The sequence below is a fragment of the Ambystoma mexicanum genome, chromosome 13 (assembly GCF_040938575.1).
Source record: "Ambystoma mexicanum isolate Mex_15411 chromosome 13, UKY_AmexF1_1, whole genome shotgun sequence".
NCBI classification, from domain to species: domain Eukaryota; kingdom Metazoa; phylum Chordata; class Amphibia; order Caudata; family Ambystomatidae; genus Ambystoma; species Ambystoma mexicanum.
In genome coordinates, this window is record NC_090938.1 from 733,142,592 (window position 1) to 733,159,471 (window position 16,880).

Sequence of the window (16,880 nt, forward strand, 5' to 3'; positions counted from 1 at the left end):
TCCACAATAACTGAGAAGATGTGAGACGCCGAGGGAGGGAGGGGAGGAGAGAGAAGGAGGGGAGACAGAAAGACAGAGAAAGATTCCCCAAGGGGGAGAAGGGTACAAGCTTGGTGAAGGAAACACGGGTTAACACCTGGAAAGTAAGCGAGAAAGTTAAGCAGAAGAGTTGAGTGAGAAAGGGAAGTCATTGTATGGGAAGGAAGAAAGAAAGGTAGCAGCTTGTAAGCAAGGGGGTAGTATCAAGGAGGAGTAAGAGACAGTGGAGAGTGTATATTACTACAGCAGAAAAATAGGATATTGGAAAGGTGGCAGAGGGATAGTGTGAGGTTTAAAGAAATGGCACAGGGCTGGCCTGGGAAAACCGCAAAAGAGGAAGTAGGCAGTTGGAAGAAGGGCCCGCTTCGCCATCAAACCCCAGAAGGGCCAGCAAGACCCTTTAGCAAGTAAAACCTTGAGCGAGGGAAGAAGAGAGTACCTAGGCGGCAAGAGTCTGTCAAAACATCTGTTTCCCCAGGAGTGATAGAACTGTGGCAGAGGACTACCCATTGAACATGGATAGAGCTGGAGTAAAAAGCCATCCTCCTTACGGGCACAAGAGGGAATGGCCTCTTTGAGAGAATTTTGGACAACACAGGAAATTGTGTTTTGGATTTTGGTGACCAAGATTTCTGTTGGAAGTTTGGAAATCTGGACGTTGCAGTGGCGAAATCCATTTTGCCCGAGAGGCAAAGCCTTATTGGATTATTGTCTTAGAAAACCCCTGAGGAACAGACATTTGAAAAAATGATTCAACCTTTTACTTTGAATCACCTTTAACATTATTACACTTTGCATTTCGTTTGGCACGTATCCTTACATTATTGTCAAGCATAATTGTAAATAAACCTTTAAAAACATAGGTTTATGAACTTCTCCAACTCTGGTAGCACGGGTAACGAGCTGATAAGACTCAGGGATGTCACCACATTGCATAAAAGAGTTTAGGCATTTGTCTATGTTTCTTCGATGTATATACAGTGGTCACGCTCAGCTGCAACACCAGAGCACCGGACAAGAGCAAGCGAATCAATGTGTAGCCCACGAGCACAAGAGAACTCTTGAGCTGCTGAATGAAACTTTAATAAACTCGCATGTGCCTTCCTTTTCTGCCTACACGGCATCAGTTTCCAGCCACCTCAACACAAAGCCCTATGGCTGCTCACAACAAGGCAGAGTTCAGGTTCAAGCAAAATGGCACACCCTCCATGACCTACCACCAGCCAACCTCAATAGGGAAGTCAATGAATTTGGTGAGCAGGGGAGGAAGGGACTCGTATGCACTGGCCTTCTACACCCGTCCACTGGACAGAAGATAAATAGATAGTCAAAAGAAGAAGAGGTGAACTGCCCACCATTCACAGGTGTGGGGTAAGCAGGCAAGTAGGACGCTTTGGGTCAAAAGATCAATTTAGAAAGACCGCTCTGTGCCCATGCGCGCAGGGGCTGGCAGGCTGACCACGACCCGGAAGAGCCGTCACGGGAGTGTAAGGTAAGTGTATGCATGTGTGTAGTCAGTGCATGTTGTGCTTGGAAGAGGCGGTGGGTGTGAAAGGGTTTAACCACCCCCAGATTAAGAATATGACCTGCAGCAGAGGGTGGGGGATCACCTTGTCAGGGGCAGGGAGTGGGCGAGTAAAGTGATATTGCTGCATTTTAAAGTCGACTCAAAAACGGCCGGAAAAAAGAAAAAAAAAATAAGAAAATCGCCCTTTTTTGTATTGGGTTTTTAAAATGCGGTAATAACACATAGAACCGAAAATGTGCTGATCGACATCCGGTCTGTGGAACAGGCGAAATCGGGAGGAGCAGCACGGGACAATGAGGGCACAGGCGCACGGAGGACGGAGGACCAAAGAAAAGAGTAGCCTGTACAGAGGATGTCAGGATTGGCACCCCTTGACATAAAGAGGCCCTCACCTTGCATAATGTCCTACAAACTCCAGCACCCCAAGACCGCCCACTCAAAACCTAGGCAGGTAAATGCCTGCTCTCTGCATGCACAACTAAAATGTCCTTTCAGACATATCTGTACGCCCCTCCCCTCCCCCACAACCGTCCACACTGCTCATCTACCCTCGCCCTGTACCTTCATACTACAGGCCTCTAAATACCACTGAATATACATGAACACAGATGGTTCCAACAAGACTCATCTCCTGCGTGCACTCTCTCTGCGTAAGCAACAATACCCTCTGCTACAAATGCAGGAGTTGCAACGGCCCAGCATGCAGCAACGCAGTCCAACACAAATCTCCTTCTCTCTCTCTGCCTGCGAATCGCTCGCTTTATAGAGGTTTGCTCCCGCTGCATTGACATCATCATCATCATCATCATCATCCCAGCCGGGTGGAGTCAGTTCTTCCTGCTTACTTGGTTAATAAGCGGATGGTAATTGCATTGAGTAATGACAGACTACTGAGTAAGAAATAATCAATGTTTGAGATCTGACATTGCAACATATGAAGTGTATGAATCATATAACGTATTGGCTTTTTACTGTGTTTGAAAATGAGTCTTAAAAGTGGAATTGATGTTAACTGTTAGGAAGCACTTAAACGAATGATTTTATTGGCTTTGTTGCTAATGGAGAATGGAAACTGCCCAATTTTAGGACGCCAAATTGACCCTGCAACTTTACAAACAGAGCAGCAGCACGAACGAGAGGGGAATTATCAAACGCCAAAGACACCTGCCACAACAATCCACAGAACTCCAGACCTACGAAACACCCAACACCGTGGCACAAAAACCCACATGGTGCCATCTCTCAACTTACAGCCAGAATCGGGCTACTGCGCAGCGGACTCAAAATGATACCCAACAAGGAGAAGATTCCATGGCCCGACCAGGAGAAGATTCCATGTAACCGAGAGGGCTGGGCGATATGGATCAAATTTAATATTTCTATATTTTTGGGCTGAATGACTATATATATATATTATATATACACACACACACACATTTTTTAAAAATTCTATATTATTTATGTGGGTTAAATGCTCAGTTGTAAGCTGCCAACTACATGCAAGATGTCACAAACTCCTTTATTTATAAGGCATTGATCAAAATAAAGTGCAAATACAGGGATCCTCTTCCTGTTTGAGAAAACACATAACTGTGCAAATATAAAAATGGTAATATATGTAATAATGTATATATTTCCTCGATGTTAACAATATTGCCTCATCCTATATGGATTCTGAAAATATATCTATGTATCTCCAAAAGTCGATATATCACCCAGCCCTAGGAAGAGACAACATGAAACTGACTGAATAAGTAGACCAGGGTCAGTGCAAGCAATCAACACAGATAACCTCAACACTTTCCGACCAGAATGAACCATCTCATCCTCCACAACTAATTACGACCTCAAGACACGAACAGAAAATCTCCTACAAACACACCCGTCATCACCAACAATTAACGCTGCTAGATCCCACCGACAACCATAGCTACGTGAGGAACCCTTGCCAGCGAAGGAGGCGCCACCAAGTTCTGGTCCAGATAAACATAAAAGGGTAAGAGAAACCCAGATGGTAAGGCTAAGGCAGGGCGACAAGCTACACCAGAACAGGACTCGGCAGCTGAGAACAAGATACACTGCAAAATAAATCAACGCTCACTCCACGTCCAACCGTTCCTCAACAAAGGGGGCACCAATAATCTTACTCATGACAACCTGGCTATAAGATGCTTAGAAGAGGCTTCAAAATAACTCATTCACTGCTGGCGTGTCAGAAGTGGTGTGCTGTGTAAAAGTGGAGAACTAGCATTTATGCCAGGGGCAAGTTTCTTTTTAGGACTTACTATTAGCTTGCAACTTGAAATGTGTACCCCCGATTCTGAACGTAGAAATGCTCCAACCAACTTGGGTTCCAACCTGACAACAGAGAAGAAAATAGAGCAGGAATAGCCATGGGGCGCAAGGGGCACCTAAAGACATTCAATGCCAAACTAAATGCATCTATACACAAATTAGGGAGAGCGAGTGAGGCAAGGACTAAGTCCGCTGAGATAATCACATTAAAAGTGAAAACCTGTTTGATGCCCATACTCGGCTGCACACAGTCTTATTGTTGCCCAGTTAGTTACTAGTGCACAACAATGCTTCACAACACACCTCATGCATGAGCAAGCAATGCAAAAGTGCTTACTGACCTGAAAAAACTTGACACAAAAAACAAAAGTATCAATAATAGCTCCTGAAGAAGGGAAGGAATTTCCCGAAACGCGTAGAGCATGTGATTTTGTTGTATTGATGATCTATGAATTGATGTATGAATTTTTGATTTATTTTGCAAAACGACTAAAAATATAAATGTATACATAGAAGAACCGGGCATTAGAGCTTTCTTGTGAACAATCATAATTACTGATCTATACATTGTGGAAGAAAGTGACTACAGAAAGAAATTGATCTAGATGGTCTAAAATATTGATTGGACTACATTACAATTTGGTGTGCAGGAGACGAGAGTTGTGGACACCTGTTTAACTAGTGACACAACTTAGTGTCAGGGTTGGTTTTCTCCCCTGCACCCTACTACTAATTTAAGAAACTTTATATTTTTTGATTTAACAAAGGTGTGCTCCGGGTCCATAGGGATTACCCACAAGTAAATTGACATCTCCCAACCTCAACACATAAGAGAAGCCAACATCTCAACTCTACCCCGCTACATTCAGATTGAGTGCTCCATAACCTAACAGGCTATCATGAGGGATTAACCAGAGACCAAACAAGTGAATTAATTGTCGACAGATCCCAAGGGAGCAACAGTACCAACGAAATGTGCACAAAGCTCAAGACCATTGTGACCAATCGCAAGTATTCGTCCCTTCTCCCAACAGGGAACCTCCCCCTTCAAGGCTAGGGAGGTGAACCCAATCTGCAAGACACTCCATGGAGGGGGCTGGGGCTGGAAGGGGGGGGGCGAAATCGAAGCAAGTGGGACTTCCCTGGGAGAGAATTTCCCCTTATGCATGGAGAAAGTCATCCCAGTCATAAGGATGAGGTACTAAATAGAAGGCTGTCAAATGAGAATTATAAAAGCCTGACAAAGCAAGTAATGAATAACTTGGTTGGGGAAATAGATGGAGACTGGTATTGCAATGAAGAGAGAAACTCGTCCCGGTCCTAAGAACGAGTGAGACCTGCTAATTGGACTTGTGAAAAACCCATAAAACTAAAACCCATACAACAGGGATCTAATAATCCCATGCGGTAAACAGAAAGAGACTGGAAACTAATACTATGGGATGAACGGAAATTATCCTAAAACGTAAGATGTGAAAATTGGAGAAAGCACAGCATGAAAACCATGTAATGAGAGATACGATTGGCAAGTGAAATAGATAGAAAACTAGATATTCCAAGAAAGAGAACCTAGGAGAAAGAAAGTCTTAATTGGGATAAAGGCATAGCCAAGCTTGGAAAGTTTGTACTAAAAGACTGAAAGGTCTACGAGTTTAGACGAGAGTATGAGAACCATTCTGAGGGGAGGGAAGAGGTTATAAGCATAGCACTGCACAGAGTACAATGCCCAAGAACATTTTGGAAGAGCTAAAAGAGCTTATAAAAATAGACCATCCAAGAAGATCACATTAAGAAAAATGTGTACGAAAGAGAAACCTTTATATAAAATAGACTATCAGAAGACAAGAGAAGACCAGGGGAAAAAGACATTCTCTTGGCCTAGTTAAAGTTGGTTATATAGTGGTAGGGTCAGGTAGAGTTAGTTTGGATGGAGGGCATTTTTACTTTGGACTTCCTGACAAGCACCTTTAGATAGGCAGGGTGTTCCCTCTAGCGAAAGGGAAATGTAGGCCGTATTCTTATAATTTCCTTAACGATAATTCAGAATGTCCTTAACTTGTCCGACTCCTGACTCGCCACATCATGCACGGTCTTTACTAAAGGAGGAGATGGGATAAATGTAGCAGTTTAAGGGTCCTAGTGTGCTGTTAAATTCTCAATTTCTTCCTGTAAGCCCACCTTTGCACGGTACAAAATTGAATGATGAATGGAAGGTTTTCAATTAACCATGACCACTGGCATTGCTCTGAACAACACTACAGAACATTGTTTTTCGGTCTGCCATTTTATTCCAGAAGGGGAAAGACCAGATCAAATCAGGTTTGATCAATCTCCCAATATCTGTCCATGGGGCCCAAGCCAATCTCCCAGCGTGTGTCCATGTGTCCCGAGCCAGCTCCCAGAATCTGTCTGAGTACCACAAGCTAATCATACAGTTTGTCGGCATATCCCCAGCTAATCTCCCAGAGTGGATCCATGGGGCCCAAACTAATCTCCCAGAGTCTGTCCATGGGGCACAATCTGAGCCAACCTCCCAGAGTCTGTCCATGTGCCCCGAGCCAACCGAGTCCACCCATGTGCCCCTAGCCAATTTCCCAGAGTCGGTCCATGTGCTCCTAGCCAATTTCCCAGAGTCGGTCCATGTGCTCCTAGCCAATTTCCCAGAGTCGGTCCATGTGCTCCTAGCCAATTTCCCAGAGTCGATCCATGAGCCCCGAGCATATTTCCCAGAATTGGTCCATGTGCCCCGGGCATATTTCCCATTGTCGGTCCATGTGCCCCGGGAATATTTCCCAGAGTCGGTCCATGTGCCCCGGGCATATTTCCCCAGAGTAGGCCCATGGTGTTAGGCAGAAACCTGTGCAGTTCCCTTAGGGACCACTGCAAAAGATTTAAGACTACAGGTGTTTGGCAGTAAACCCACTTGGTAGCAGTCTGTACCACACAGATTCACTTGGTAGCTGTGGCTGAGCAGTCGGACTTCCCTCAAGAAGAGTTAGGCAGTATAGAGAGTATACACAATAGGTACAGAGATACAGTAACACAAGCAAACACTGACCAGAGCTTTTGTGTAAAAGTATATAATTATTTATTTAAAGACACACTTGTAAATTACACTAGCATAAAGAGAAAAGTAAATTCAGCACACAGTCACTATTATATATATATACAACCCTAGTTACTTATTAGACAAGTCTTAGTGAGAAACACCACTTATTTTCAGACAGAGGTGAGCGCTTAACATAAGATGGCACTCTAATAAGTTATTAAAAAGGGAGGGAAAAAGCAGAGTTATGGAAGCACACAAATTTCAGTACTTTTAAAAGAACCACAGTAAGGCAGGATAGGCAGAGTTCTACTGGAGAGCAAGTAAGTCAATTGCAAGGCCCACTCTTGTAGAGAGCGAGCAGAAGGGGTCCAGGTTTACACAGTGGGGTTATGCCCAAAGAGTCTTGTAGATAGTTCGCACACAAAGGATGAAATTAAAGTCAGGAAAAGTTAGCTAGGTTGTCCCAGGCCAGCCCAGGTTAGAAAGTCGAGGCTTTACTGTCACCCCGAACGATCTGTCGCAAGGGAAGCCAGGCGGGACACAGTACCTTAAGTGTGAAGGAAGCTCCAGTGGGAGCAGTTGTTCCTGGCAGCGGGTGCAAGTCGGTGTTTTGTCCAGAGGAAGGAGGTCTCGCCGTGGAGGAAAGATGAAGGTCGTTGCACTGCCAGGGAAGAAACCAGCCGCGGAGTTCTTTCAGTTAAAAGGTACTACCCTTCTCTTCGCGGTAGTGGTAAGCCGTGGGATTCCGGTTGCCGGGGTGCTTGGCACGGGCAAGGCGGCCACGAGATGCTCCAGGAAGGTGAAAAGAAGGCAAAACTGGTTATCCCCACCAGTCAAAGGAAGAAGACTCTCCGGACTGGAGATCTCCTCTGTCATCGGGAAAAGTGGTGAGAGGGTTCAGCAGGGCTCCACCGGTGGTGTCGTTGTTGCAGGTCGGCTCAGCTTCTCCCTCCTCGGATTCTTAGGTCCTGTGGCGACTTCTGAAGTTCCAGTCCCCAAAGCCCTGCTTTTATGCAGCACACCCCCATTCATTCAGCCTCGCTGTCAATCAAACATGCTAAGTGGTGACTTGGGCCAATCACACAAGAGTGCGACTTGAGTTGCCATGGCAACTCAGTCCAGGGTGCCTAAACCCCCTCCCACACACCCTTTGGTACCCAGACAGAGTGGCACCACTTTTGGAGGCTTCTGTGGAGAAGCCCGCCAAAAAGTGGAACAAAGGACTCGACTTGGGTTGGAGTCACAGAAGAGAACACAAACGCCATTTTAGAAGCGGGTTCTGGCAAAAAATACCAACTGGTGAATTAATATTAAATAAATAAACCAGCGGTATGTTCGAGGCTATAAGAATTAAATAATTAAAGTTGGTAGCCTCGAACAATGGAAAAATCCCATAGAGATATATTTGCGGTTGAATATAAAAAGTAGTATCCACTGCCACCAGCCAAAACTCGATCAGGGGGGACGGAGACGTGCTCCCTCGAACAACAGATCCCGGGGCAATCGAATTGCCCCGACCAGTACGTCCACAATATGATGGTTTGTACTGGTTTCTGTTCATAATTTGGGACTAGTGAAGCCAATGGTGACTTTGCATGCCCTGGGAGACAGTAGTCAATCCCAGGGTATGGAGTCTATGTTGGGGGGTCGCTACGACACCCCTGGGTTACGGCACAGAGGGTGCTGTGTAACCCACATCAAAAACACATGAGACCCTATGGAGTAAAAGACCCCATAGCTCATAAAACACATGGAAAGACAAAGGAACACCTCAAATCATGTCTAAGACTGGGAGTAAGAGAGTCTCACTCTTAGCAGGAGAAAAAAATAAACCCCAGAAATCCAGCAAAGCTGCTGGGGGACTCACTAGGTTTGGGAAATTAGCCTTTACAGAGAATTATTCTCCCTAACACATGGTCAGCGAGCGGCCGCTTTCTCCGCCAGTACAGATGTATCCATTGAGCAGCCGCTTTCTAGGGAAAGGGAAAGGTAGGCCGTATTCTTATAATTTCCTTAACGATAATTCAGAATGTCCTTAACTTGTCCGACTCCTTCTGGCTCGCCACATCATGCACTGTCTTTACTAAAGGAGGAGATGGGATAAATGCAGCTGGTTAAGGGTCCTAGTCTGCTGTTAAATTCTCAATTTCTTACTGTAGGCCCACCTTTGCACGATTCAAAATTGAAGAGTGCTGAATGGAAGGTTTTCAATTAACCATGACCACTGGCATTGCTCTGAACAACGCTACAGAATATCGTTTTTCGGTCTGCCATTTTAGTCATGGTCAGCGAGCAGCCGCTTTCTCCGTCAGTACAGATGTATCCATGGTCAGCGAGCAGCCGCTTTCTCCATCAGTACAGATGTATCCACGGTAAGCAAGCAACCATTATCTCTGTCAGTTTAATGTGTCTATGCTCAGTAACCAACCCCTCTCTCGCTGACACTATGGATGTTACCATGGTCAGTGATCAGCCCTTCTCTCACCTTCACTATGGATGTTTCTATGGTCAGACAGAGGGCCCTCTCTCGCTGTCTCTATGGATGTTGCCATGGTCAGTGAGCAGCCCTTCTCTCGCTGTCAGTATGGGTGCTTTCATAGTCAGCGAGCGGCCCTTCTCTCGCTGTCAGTATGGAAGTTTTCATGGCCAGAAAGAGGGCCCTCTCTCGCCGTCTCTATGGATGTTTCCATGGTCAATGAGAAGCCACTCTCGTGTGTCAGTATGGATGTTCCATGGTCGGTGAGAGGCTCTTCTCGCGTTTCCATGGTCAGTAAGGGGCCCATCTCGCTGAACATGTATACATTTCTATAGTGAGCTAAATGTACTGCTTGCAGTCAGGGCGCTACCAGCAGACAAATCTGGATCACACCAAATGGAGAAGCATCGACTTCTTAAGCAAACTCCTCATGGTGTAACCATTGTGAAGGGAATACACCTTGTAGGGAATGGGGAAGTTTTCAGTACAGAAAATTCAACAAAACACTTTATCCACAAACAGGCAAAAAGTACTTCCAGTATCAAAGTTCAACACTGTGCCCGTGGTTTGAGCAGTTTGGCTGCCCCTGCGAACTCTCCGCTTCAGCACATTACGGAACTGAGGCCGAGGTAGATAAAGGGATTTGCCTAGGATCACACAATGCGGTTAAGGGTGTGCGCGGGGATTAGCACAAAGGCCTCTTGGCAACAGAGCCGATTTCTTAAGCATCAAGCCACGTGTTTTCAGGCGAAGCGCACACCCAATGCACTACTTGTTCCGAGAGCACATTTTCCGCACTGCACCTGCTGTTTGTTTGCTCTCTTGTGGCTAGAGGTTGGGACTGGCGGCGCTGCTGCTTCATCCCACATTTCTGTTGCGGTTCCTTGTTGCGGGCGTGTTGAACATGTGGCACGTTCACAGGAACAATGGTCTGATCTTAAGGGTGGTGCGGTGGGCAAAGCCAGCACAGGGCGTCTGTACAGGAGGTAATCCTGAGAGTTGGGGGAGGGGGTCGGGGGACCCCACATCCTGGTGATCCCAGGGGACCTCATCTGAAACATATTAAAAAGATACACTGCACCGAGGACATATCATGGGCTATTCGTTTTGCTTTTTTTTTTTGGTGGACAGCATTTTTGTCGACCCAACCCCCTTCACTAAGTGCAGGAAAATATTCCATGAAGAGGGTTGAAGAGTGCTCGATGAGTGCACACTACGTTAAGCATCAAAGGGCACCCGCAAAGTGGACAGTGGATAAAATAGCTCAGGTGGTTGGGCTCCCACCTCAGAACCTTGCGGCAAACTGTCAGATCGCCTACACAAACCCAGGCAGAGTAAACTCTGCCCTTCACCCTTGGGAGGTTGTGACCATGTGACAAATTGCCAAGCCCCAAAACAGCATTCACTTTGCGATCAGCGCTACACACAGAATTAGTAGTAAAAGCAAGTGCGTTCCTATGGAGCCGCTGCGACTCAGTGAGAAAGGGGTTTCCTCATTCCAAACCTTTAACAATTAATCAGCAACGCCAACTTGTAACCGCCAGTTAAATACAACCACAATTTTTCCTTGTTCTAGGTCGGCCAACCGGTTGCAAATCTGGTTTCTCTGTACCGCAAAGCCAATAATAACAGGCCACAAAATGTACAAAAAATACAGATTTAGGGATTAGGAGCTAAATGGGTTGCTGCCTTTCGACCTATCGCCTAGTACCAGAAGCCTCCATATTCCCCATGGATTCTGCAAGGGACATCGTTTGCTTGGATTTTCTACTTCAAATGTATTATTCATGCAGAGGTGAGCCTTGCCCAACATCCTGCAAAACAAACAAAACGTTCTTCCTGCGGTTGGCACATTGTGCCAGGAACAAACGCTTCCTTGTAGAAGAAGCCAAGACACAGGACAGTACAGGGGATGTCACCAAAGTCTCAGCTCCCTTAAAACTCCTTCGAAATGTGCAATGCTGTGGTGCCCTTCCAACCACCAAAAAACATCAAGAAAGCAAGGAAACTGGCAGTGGGCAAAATAAAACATGGGCAAACGTTTTACTGAAAGCATGTAGACTTTGGTAATATAGCTTCAATAAAAAAACAAAAGTACACTACTAAAGAGGAAGCTGCCAAGGAAAATGATAAATTCTAAGTACACAAATATGCATTCATTCCGGATATGTAGCTAAAAAAAAAGCGTGTTTCTTTCAATGAAACAAACAACTATGAAAATGGAAACTGACTGGATTGGGTGGCGGCGAGGCAGATGTACTCGCCCGTCAACTTTTAACAACATCTGGCCAGGGGCACAGGGAGAGGCTTGAAGTTGCCGCCCATAAGTGTCCCTGCGACGCCTTCATTCACTCCTAGAGCGGAGGTCTAAGTCCCTTCTCCCAGTAACGAGAAGATTGATCAATCTTCTCTCCAAAGTCTCGCTGGCTGACTCCATCAATACCACAAATCTAAAGGCTCTGAAACCACTTGATCCTTCATGAGCTAAACCCACCAAAAGTGAAATGTAGCAAAGTACCTCATGGCTTGTATCCATATGTCTCATAAATACACCTATTTATGTGTGTATTTATTTCTCAATTTATTCTAAATGGTTTAAGAAAAAAAATACAATGCATCGATACAAAGATAATAGTAAGAAACAAGAATGAAATCATCATCCTCATCTCTGCAGTTACAGGTAAAGATTTGCTCATACACAATCCTAACATATTTCACATTATACATTCAAGTTTAAAGGGTAAAGAAGATAAATTCCTTAGGAAGTGCAACCACCTAGTAAACTTACACAGTGCCTAAATTCAAAGAATATGTATATTCCAAAATCCATTTCGAAACGGAATAAGAAATCATTAATTACCTTATCAAATTAGATTGTGCTCCCTCAAAGAGCAAAGTAGCAATACATTTTCAAGGAATAACCATGTCAATTGCCATTCCATGATTCCACCAATCAGGGGTTTGTTTAGTCATGTGACATTGGGAAAGGGAACCACCAGCTGCTACTGCGGAGCAACATCTGTCTAGTGAAATATTGCCCTTCTGCTCCATGCACTCCAATTCTCAGCCACATAGCAACAAACGAAAGGGGATTCTCAAGAATGAGATAGGAACTCCCCAAGGGCGGGGAAACCGAGTCCATCCAGGATGAAAGGCAAAACAGTCTAGAATACACTGCTACAGTGTCCAGTAGGACATGCAGGAGATTTTGCCATAACGAAATAGGACCACAAACAAGTAGCCCGGGGATGTACTGTACAATCCTGCCCTACAACAGCCCCATTGGAGTGCTCCAACCTTAATCGACACCAATATTCGCCTTAAAAGTTAACAGGTTTGAATGGATCATAGTGTCAGATTGGCCGGCATGAGGTTACCCTGTTTTTGGGGGATCTGCAACATGGAGTTTCACAGTGCAAAGACAAAGCTGGTCTAGCAACTGCTGTAATCAGGGGTGGACTGGCCTATAGAGAACTTTGGTGACTTCCCTGTAGGCCTCTGCACCCTGGGCCTCTTTGGCTTCCAAATGTTTTAATAGGAAAGAGGTTGGGCTTGCTGAAAATGTGTAATGTGGGGCAACTAGAACATTACTTCCAGGGCCTCTTTCAGTTCCCAGTCCACTGCAGGCTGGAATGGCCATGCAGAAATTCACCCCCGCTGGGTAAACCTGTTGGATAGTGTAGATCCCGTGGTAGATTTGGGTCATTTAATTAAGCAGAAAAAAAACACAAAGCCATGTGTATTGCTTAGAGCATCAAGAGACGTGCAAAACAGGAACCCGTTCACAGACAAAAGTGGCACTTTCACAATATCAATTCGGCAGATAATAGAAAACCCGCGTGGCAGCAACTAGACACAATGGAAACAATTTGTAATTGGTCAACTGGAAATTTTACTAGGACAAAAATAAGCAATGAATGCTTCACTACGTTGTAGAACACATACTCTGTGTCGCTCTATATTTAAACACACAAACTGCCCGGATCCTTCGCCAACAGTGCTTTCAAGTCCTAAAAAAACACATCTCCAACCCCATGTGCCGTGCATCGTACAGCCAAGGGACAGACGTGAACACATTTTAGGCACCTTCTTGATGGCTACTGTAGTACTGTGGGAAACATGATCGAAACTAAATCCAAAAATAAAACGTTTTAATGGTGAGATAAGAAGGGTTAATCTAGATCTCCGGATCCCCCAGACAAGACAGGGGCTTTCTGTGGTCACCTTTGCACCCTCCCGCATCTCCATGGTTACCCACAGCCCCCCCCCTCTGCGCGGCCACCTTTGGACCCATCACATCCCTAAGCCAACCAAAGGACCCTTCTGTGGCTTCTTGCCCTCCCTTACAGTCTGCGGGGGCGCTCTGCCTCCTTCCCCGTCTATGGTCGCTCACCCCAGTCTTCGCTGCTGAGCAGGTTATCCGCGAAGAAGCGGCTGTCCAGCTCGCTGAGGAGCAGTTCCGTCCCCATGGCCGACACTCAGCTGCGGATATCGCTCCTTCCAGCCCGGCCACCAAACCTGCCTTCTCTGCCTGTGACAGCCGCCCCAGGGGCGGGGCCAAAGCACTCCCACAACACGTCAGGCATCACAAACCCCGGGCCCGATCCAAGCTGGAAGCCCCCGCCGCTGACGCAGCGTAACCCAGCCCGTTCCAAGATGGTGGACTGTAGGCACACGTCATCGCACCACTGGAACCGTTTGCAGAGAACGCTAAAGCGAGTGCAGCGCTTGTAGATTGGGAGACCCGTATGCGGCCATCTTGCAATAGAAAGCCAGCATACCATTGCAGAAACCTAATGCAAAGAAGTGCAGCGTAACAAGCAATACATTGCATTTTAAAATAGATTATATTCCAATTTGTATGTGATAATTTGATGGGTTATTTATAACGCGCTTAATACCCAGAGGTTTCTAAGCGCGGACCCAGGGATCGAACCTGTGGTGCTCCGTGTCATCTTGTTTCCAAGGCGAGCACGTTGCCTAAGAGTTATCCTTCAGAGACCAGTGTCGGTGTTTACTTTGCATTCTGAAACTTGAAGTCCTAGCTGTATAATGGCAAAGGCAAGACTATAAGTTCCAGAATGCAAAGAAAGAAACACACACAACTGGATTGACCTGGCAAGTAGCACAGCTGTGTTTAAGCCTCTCAACTCAGACGCTTTCAGTGGGTGTCACCAGCCATGGAATCAATGCACACACCCGCCAGCCAAAAGTTGGGAGCTATGGGTGTTGCCAACATGACCCATTCCAATGTTTATCCAGTCTTGTTTTTTTCTTTGCATTCTGGGACTTGTAGTTCGAGTTTTATAATGGGGAAAGGTGAACAAGTGCCAGTATGCATAGAAACAAAAACAGGACTGGATAACCACCTACAGATTGGAATGGCCCATACTAACAACTAATAACAATGCCGCCACCATTGTATAAAGTAATATACTATTTTATGGCTTTCCCCATCAGTAACAGTGCAACTTATTTTCTCCCCAAAAGGTGTACCTTTCCGCCCCCCACCCCGCTCCCTCCCAAGCACAACCCCAGTGTCTTGAATTATGTGGTAATCTTGCTCTTGTATTCTCATGCCCCACCTTTCATTGCAGGGGGCGTCTTTGTTCTAGGGTTACCAAAGAGAGATAAGAAGGCTTGGAGGTCAGCCACCACGTGAAGCGTTTGCCTAGGAGAAAGTTGTGGAAATAGTGGCATGCCCACACTGCCGCTATATTTTCCTTTTCTGATATGATGCGTCATTTATAACGCGCCTGTACACAAGTGTTTCTAAACGCATTCTGGCTGAGAGTATGCCTGTTTCATGATATGTTATAGCATTTATAACACACCTGTACACAAGTGTTTATGTGCATGACAAGACAGGTGGGGGGACAGGACAGAGGGAGGACAAAACAACGATCTTACTAGGGTTTGTGTCATTCAGATCACGCAAGTGCAGGGAAGTGGATGAGGAGCAATGCCAAGGGGCATGGGGGGGAGAGAAGTGCAGGTAATCAAAAGTGCAGCTGGCTAGTAGCTCAGTGCAGGTAAAGGAAAGTGCAGCCAACGGGTGACTCTTAAGCGCAAAGAGAGGGAAGTGTAGGGTTACAGATACTGACAACAAGTGCTGGGGGAGCCAAGTGGCAGTGAGAGGTGCAATTGGACATGCAGGGACATGGGCCCAAGTTCAGAGGGTGGCCAGGTGACCAGTGCGTGTACCAGACGGGTCATCAGCATGGGAGAGGAAGAGGGAAAGCGGAAGCGAAGAGGAAGGTCTTAAGAGTTGCTTCCAGAACCGGAGGTGGTTCTGTTCAAGTTTGAGAGCGGCAGGGAGGCTGTTCCAGAGGGAGGCCCCAGCCGAAGAAAGATCTGCCCCCAACTCTCTGCTTGGAAAAGCGACTGACCCGCAGAGAGTTGTAGCTGGATGAACAGAGAGCTTGAGAAGGGAGATGTTTAGGAAGAAAGCGTTAGAGGTAGTGCAGTGCCAGGCCCCAGAAAGCCTTGTGGATGATGCAGAGGGTCTTGTACTTGATCCTTGCCGCCACTAGGAGCCAGTGAAGAGATTTCAGTGCTGGAGAGATACAATCCCTGGGCTTGAGGCCAAGGACAAGATTTGCAGTCCTGTTCTGCATAAATTGTAGAGGACAGGGAGTAGAGGCAGGAAGACTTAGAAAGAGGCTGTTGCATTAGTCCAGCCTAGAGAGGACCAGAGTTCTAGAGACAGTGAGCTTCTGGGGAAAAGTGAGGAAAGGCAAATACCCCTGAGGAGGTGCAGCTAATAGTTTGACTTCTTCGAGACGTCAGAGATGTGATGAGAGAAGGAAAGGGTGCAGTCGAAGATGACCCCAAGGTTCTTAGCCCCACAAGTAGGAGTAGGAAGTGGGCCCAGAGTGTGGGGGGGGAGGGGGAAGAGAGAGAGAGAGAGAGAGAGAGAGAGAGAGAGAGAGAAAGAGAAAAAAGGAGGGAGCTGGTGTTCCGATGAGGAGGATCTCAGTCTTACTGGCATTAAGGCAGAGATCATTGGCGGTACACCACTGGAGTGCGCTCCTTGCCCCTTCTTGTTTTTTCATGTATTTTGTGGCGATCCGGGCTGCAGCACCAGGGTTATTATGCCCTACATTGGAGAGCCATAATTATGGTTTCCCCCCCCCCCCACCCTTTCAAGGGTAAGATGTGTGTTTTTGGAGGGGAGTCTTTTCCTGGTCAGCTGATTTGTTCAAATGGATTCACTACAGCTACCACAATTCCTAGAGACTGCAACAGCAATTATATTGGATTCACCTGAACAGAAAGCCAACTCAGCCTCCCTGAAGAGTGTTGGCGACACGAAAGTGCTAGGGGGAGAAGAGCAGTGAAAGAAGGGAATCAAGCCTTTGAATAATCTGGCAGAAATTGGGATTTAACCCTGGGAATGTACTGGACATATTGGGATTTAACCCAGTAACTTTTTTCCAGGTAATATATTGGCTAGGAACTGCAGTGCGAGCCTCACCTCTTCTTGTTTTTTC

The 16,880-nt window shown here is 46.2% G+C and overlaps 1 protein-coding gene across 1 annotated transcript in view; it reads right to left on the bottom strand.

Moving 5' to 3' along the window:
• Nucleotides 1-13,942, bottom strand: part of ATF6B (activating transcription factor 6 beta) — a 240,442-nt gene extending 226,500 nt beyond the window's left edge. Inside the window, exon 1 of the mRNA XM_069634975.1 lies at nt 13,781-13,942. Coding sequence (XP_069491076.1) covers nt 13,781-13,856 — 76 coding nt within the window. The 5' untranslated portion in view covers nt 13,857-13,942. The remainder of the gene's footprint in view (nt 1-13,780) is intronic.
• Between the last annotated feature and the right edge of the window lie 2,938 nt (nt 13,943-16,880).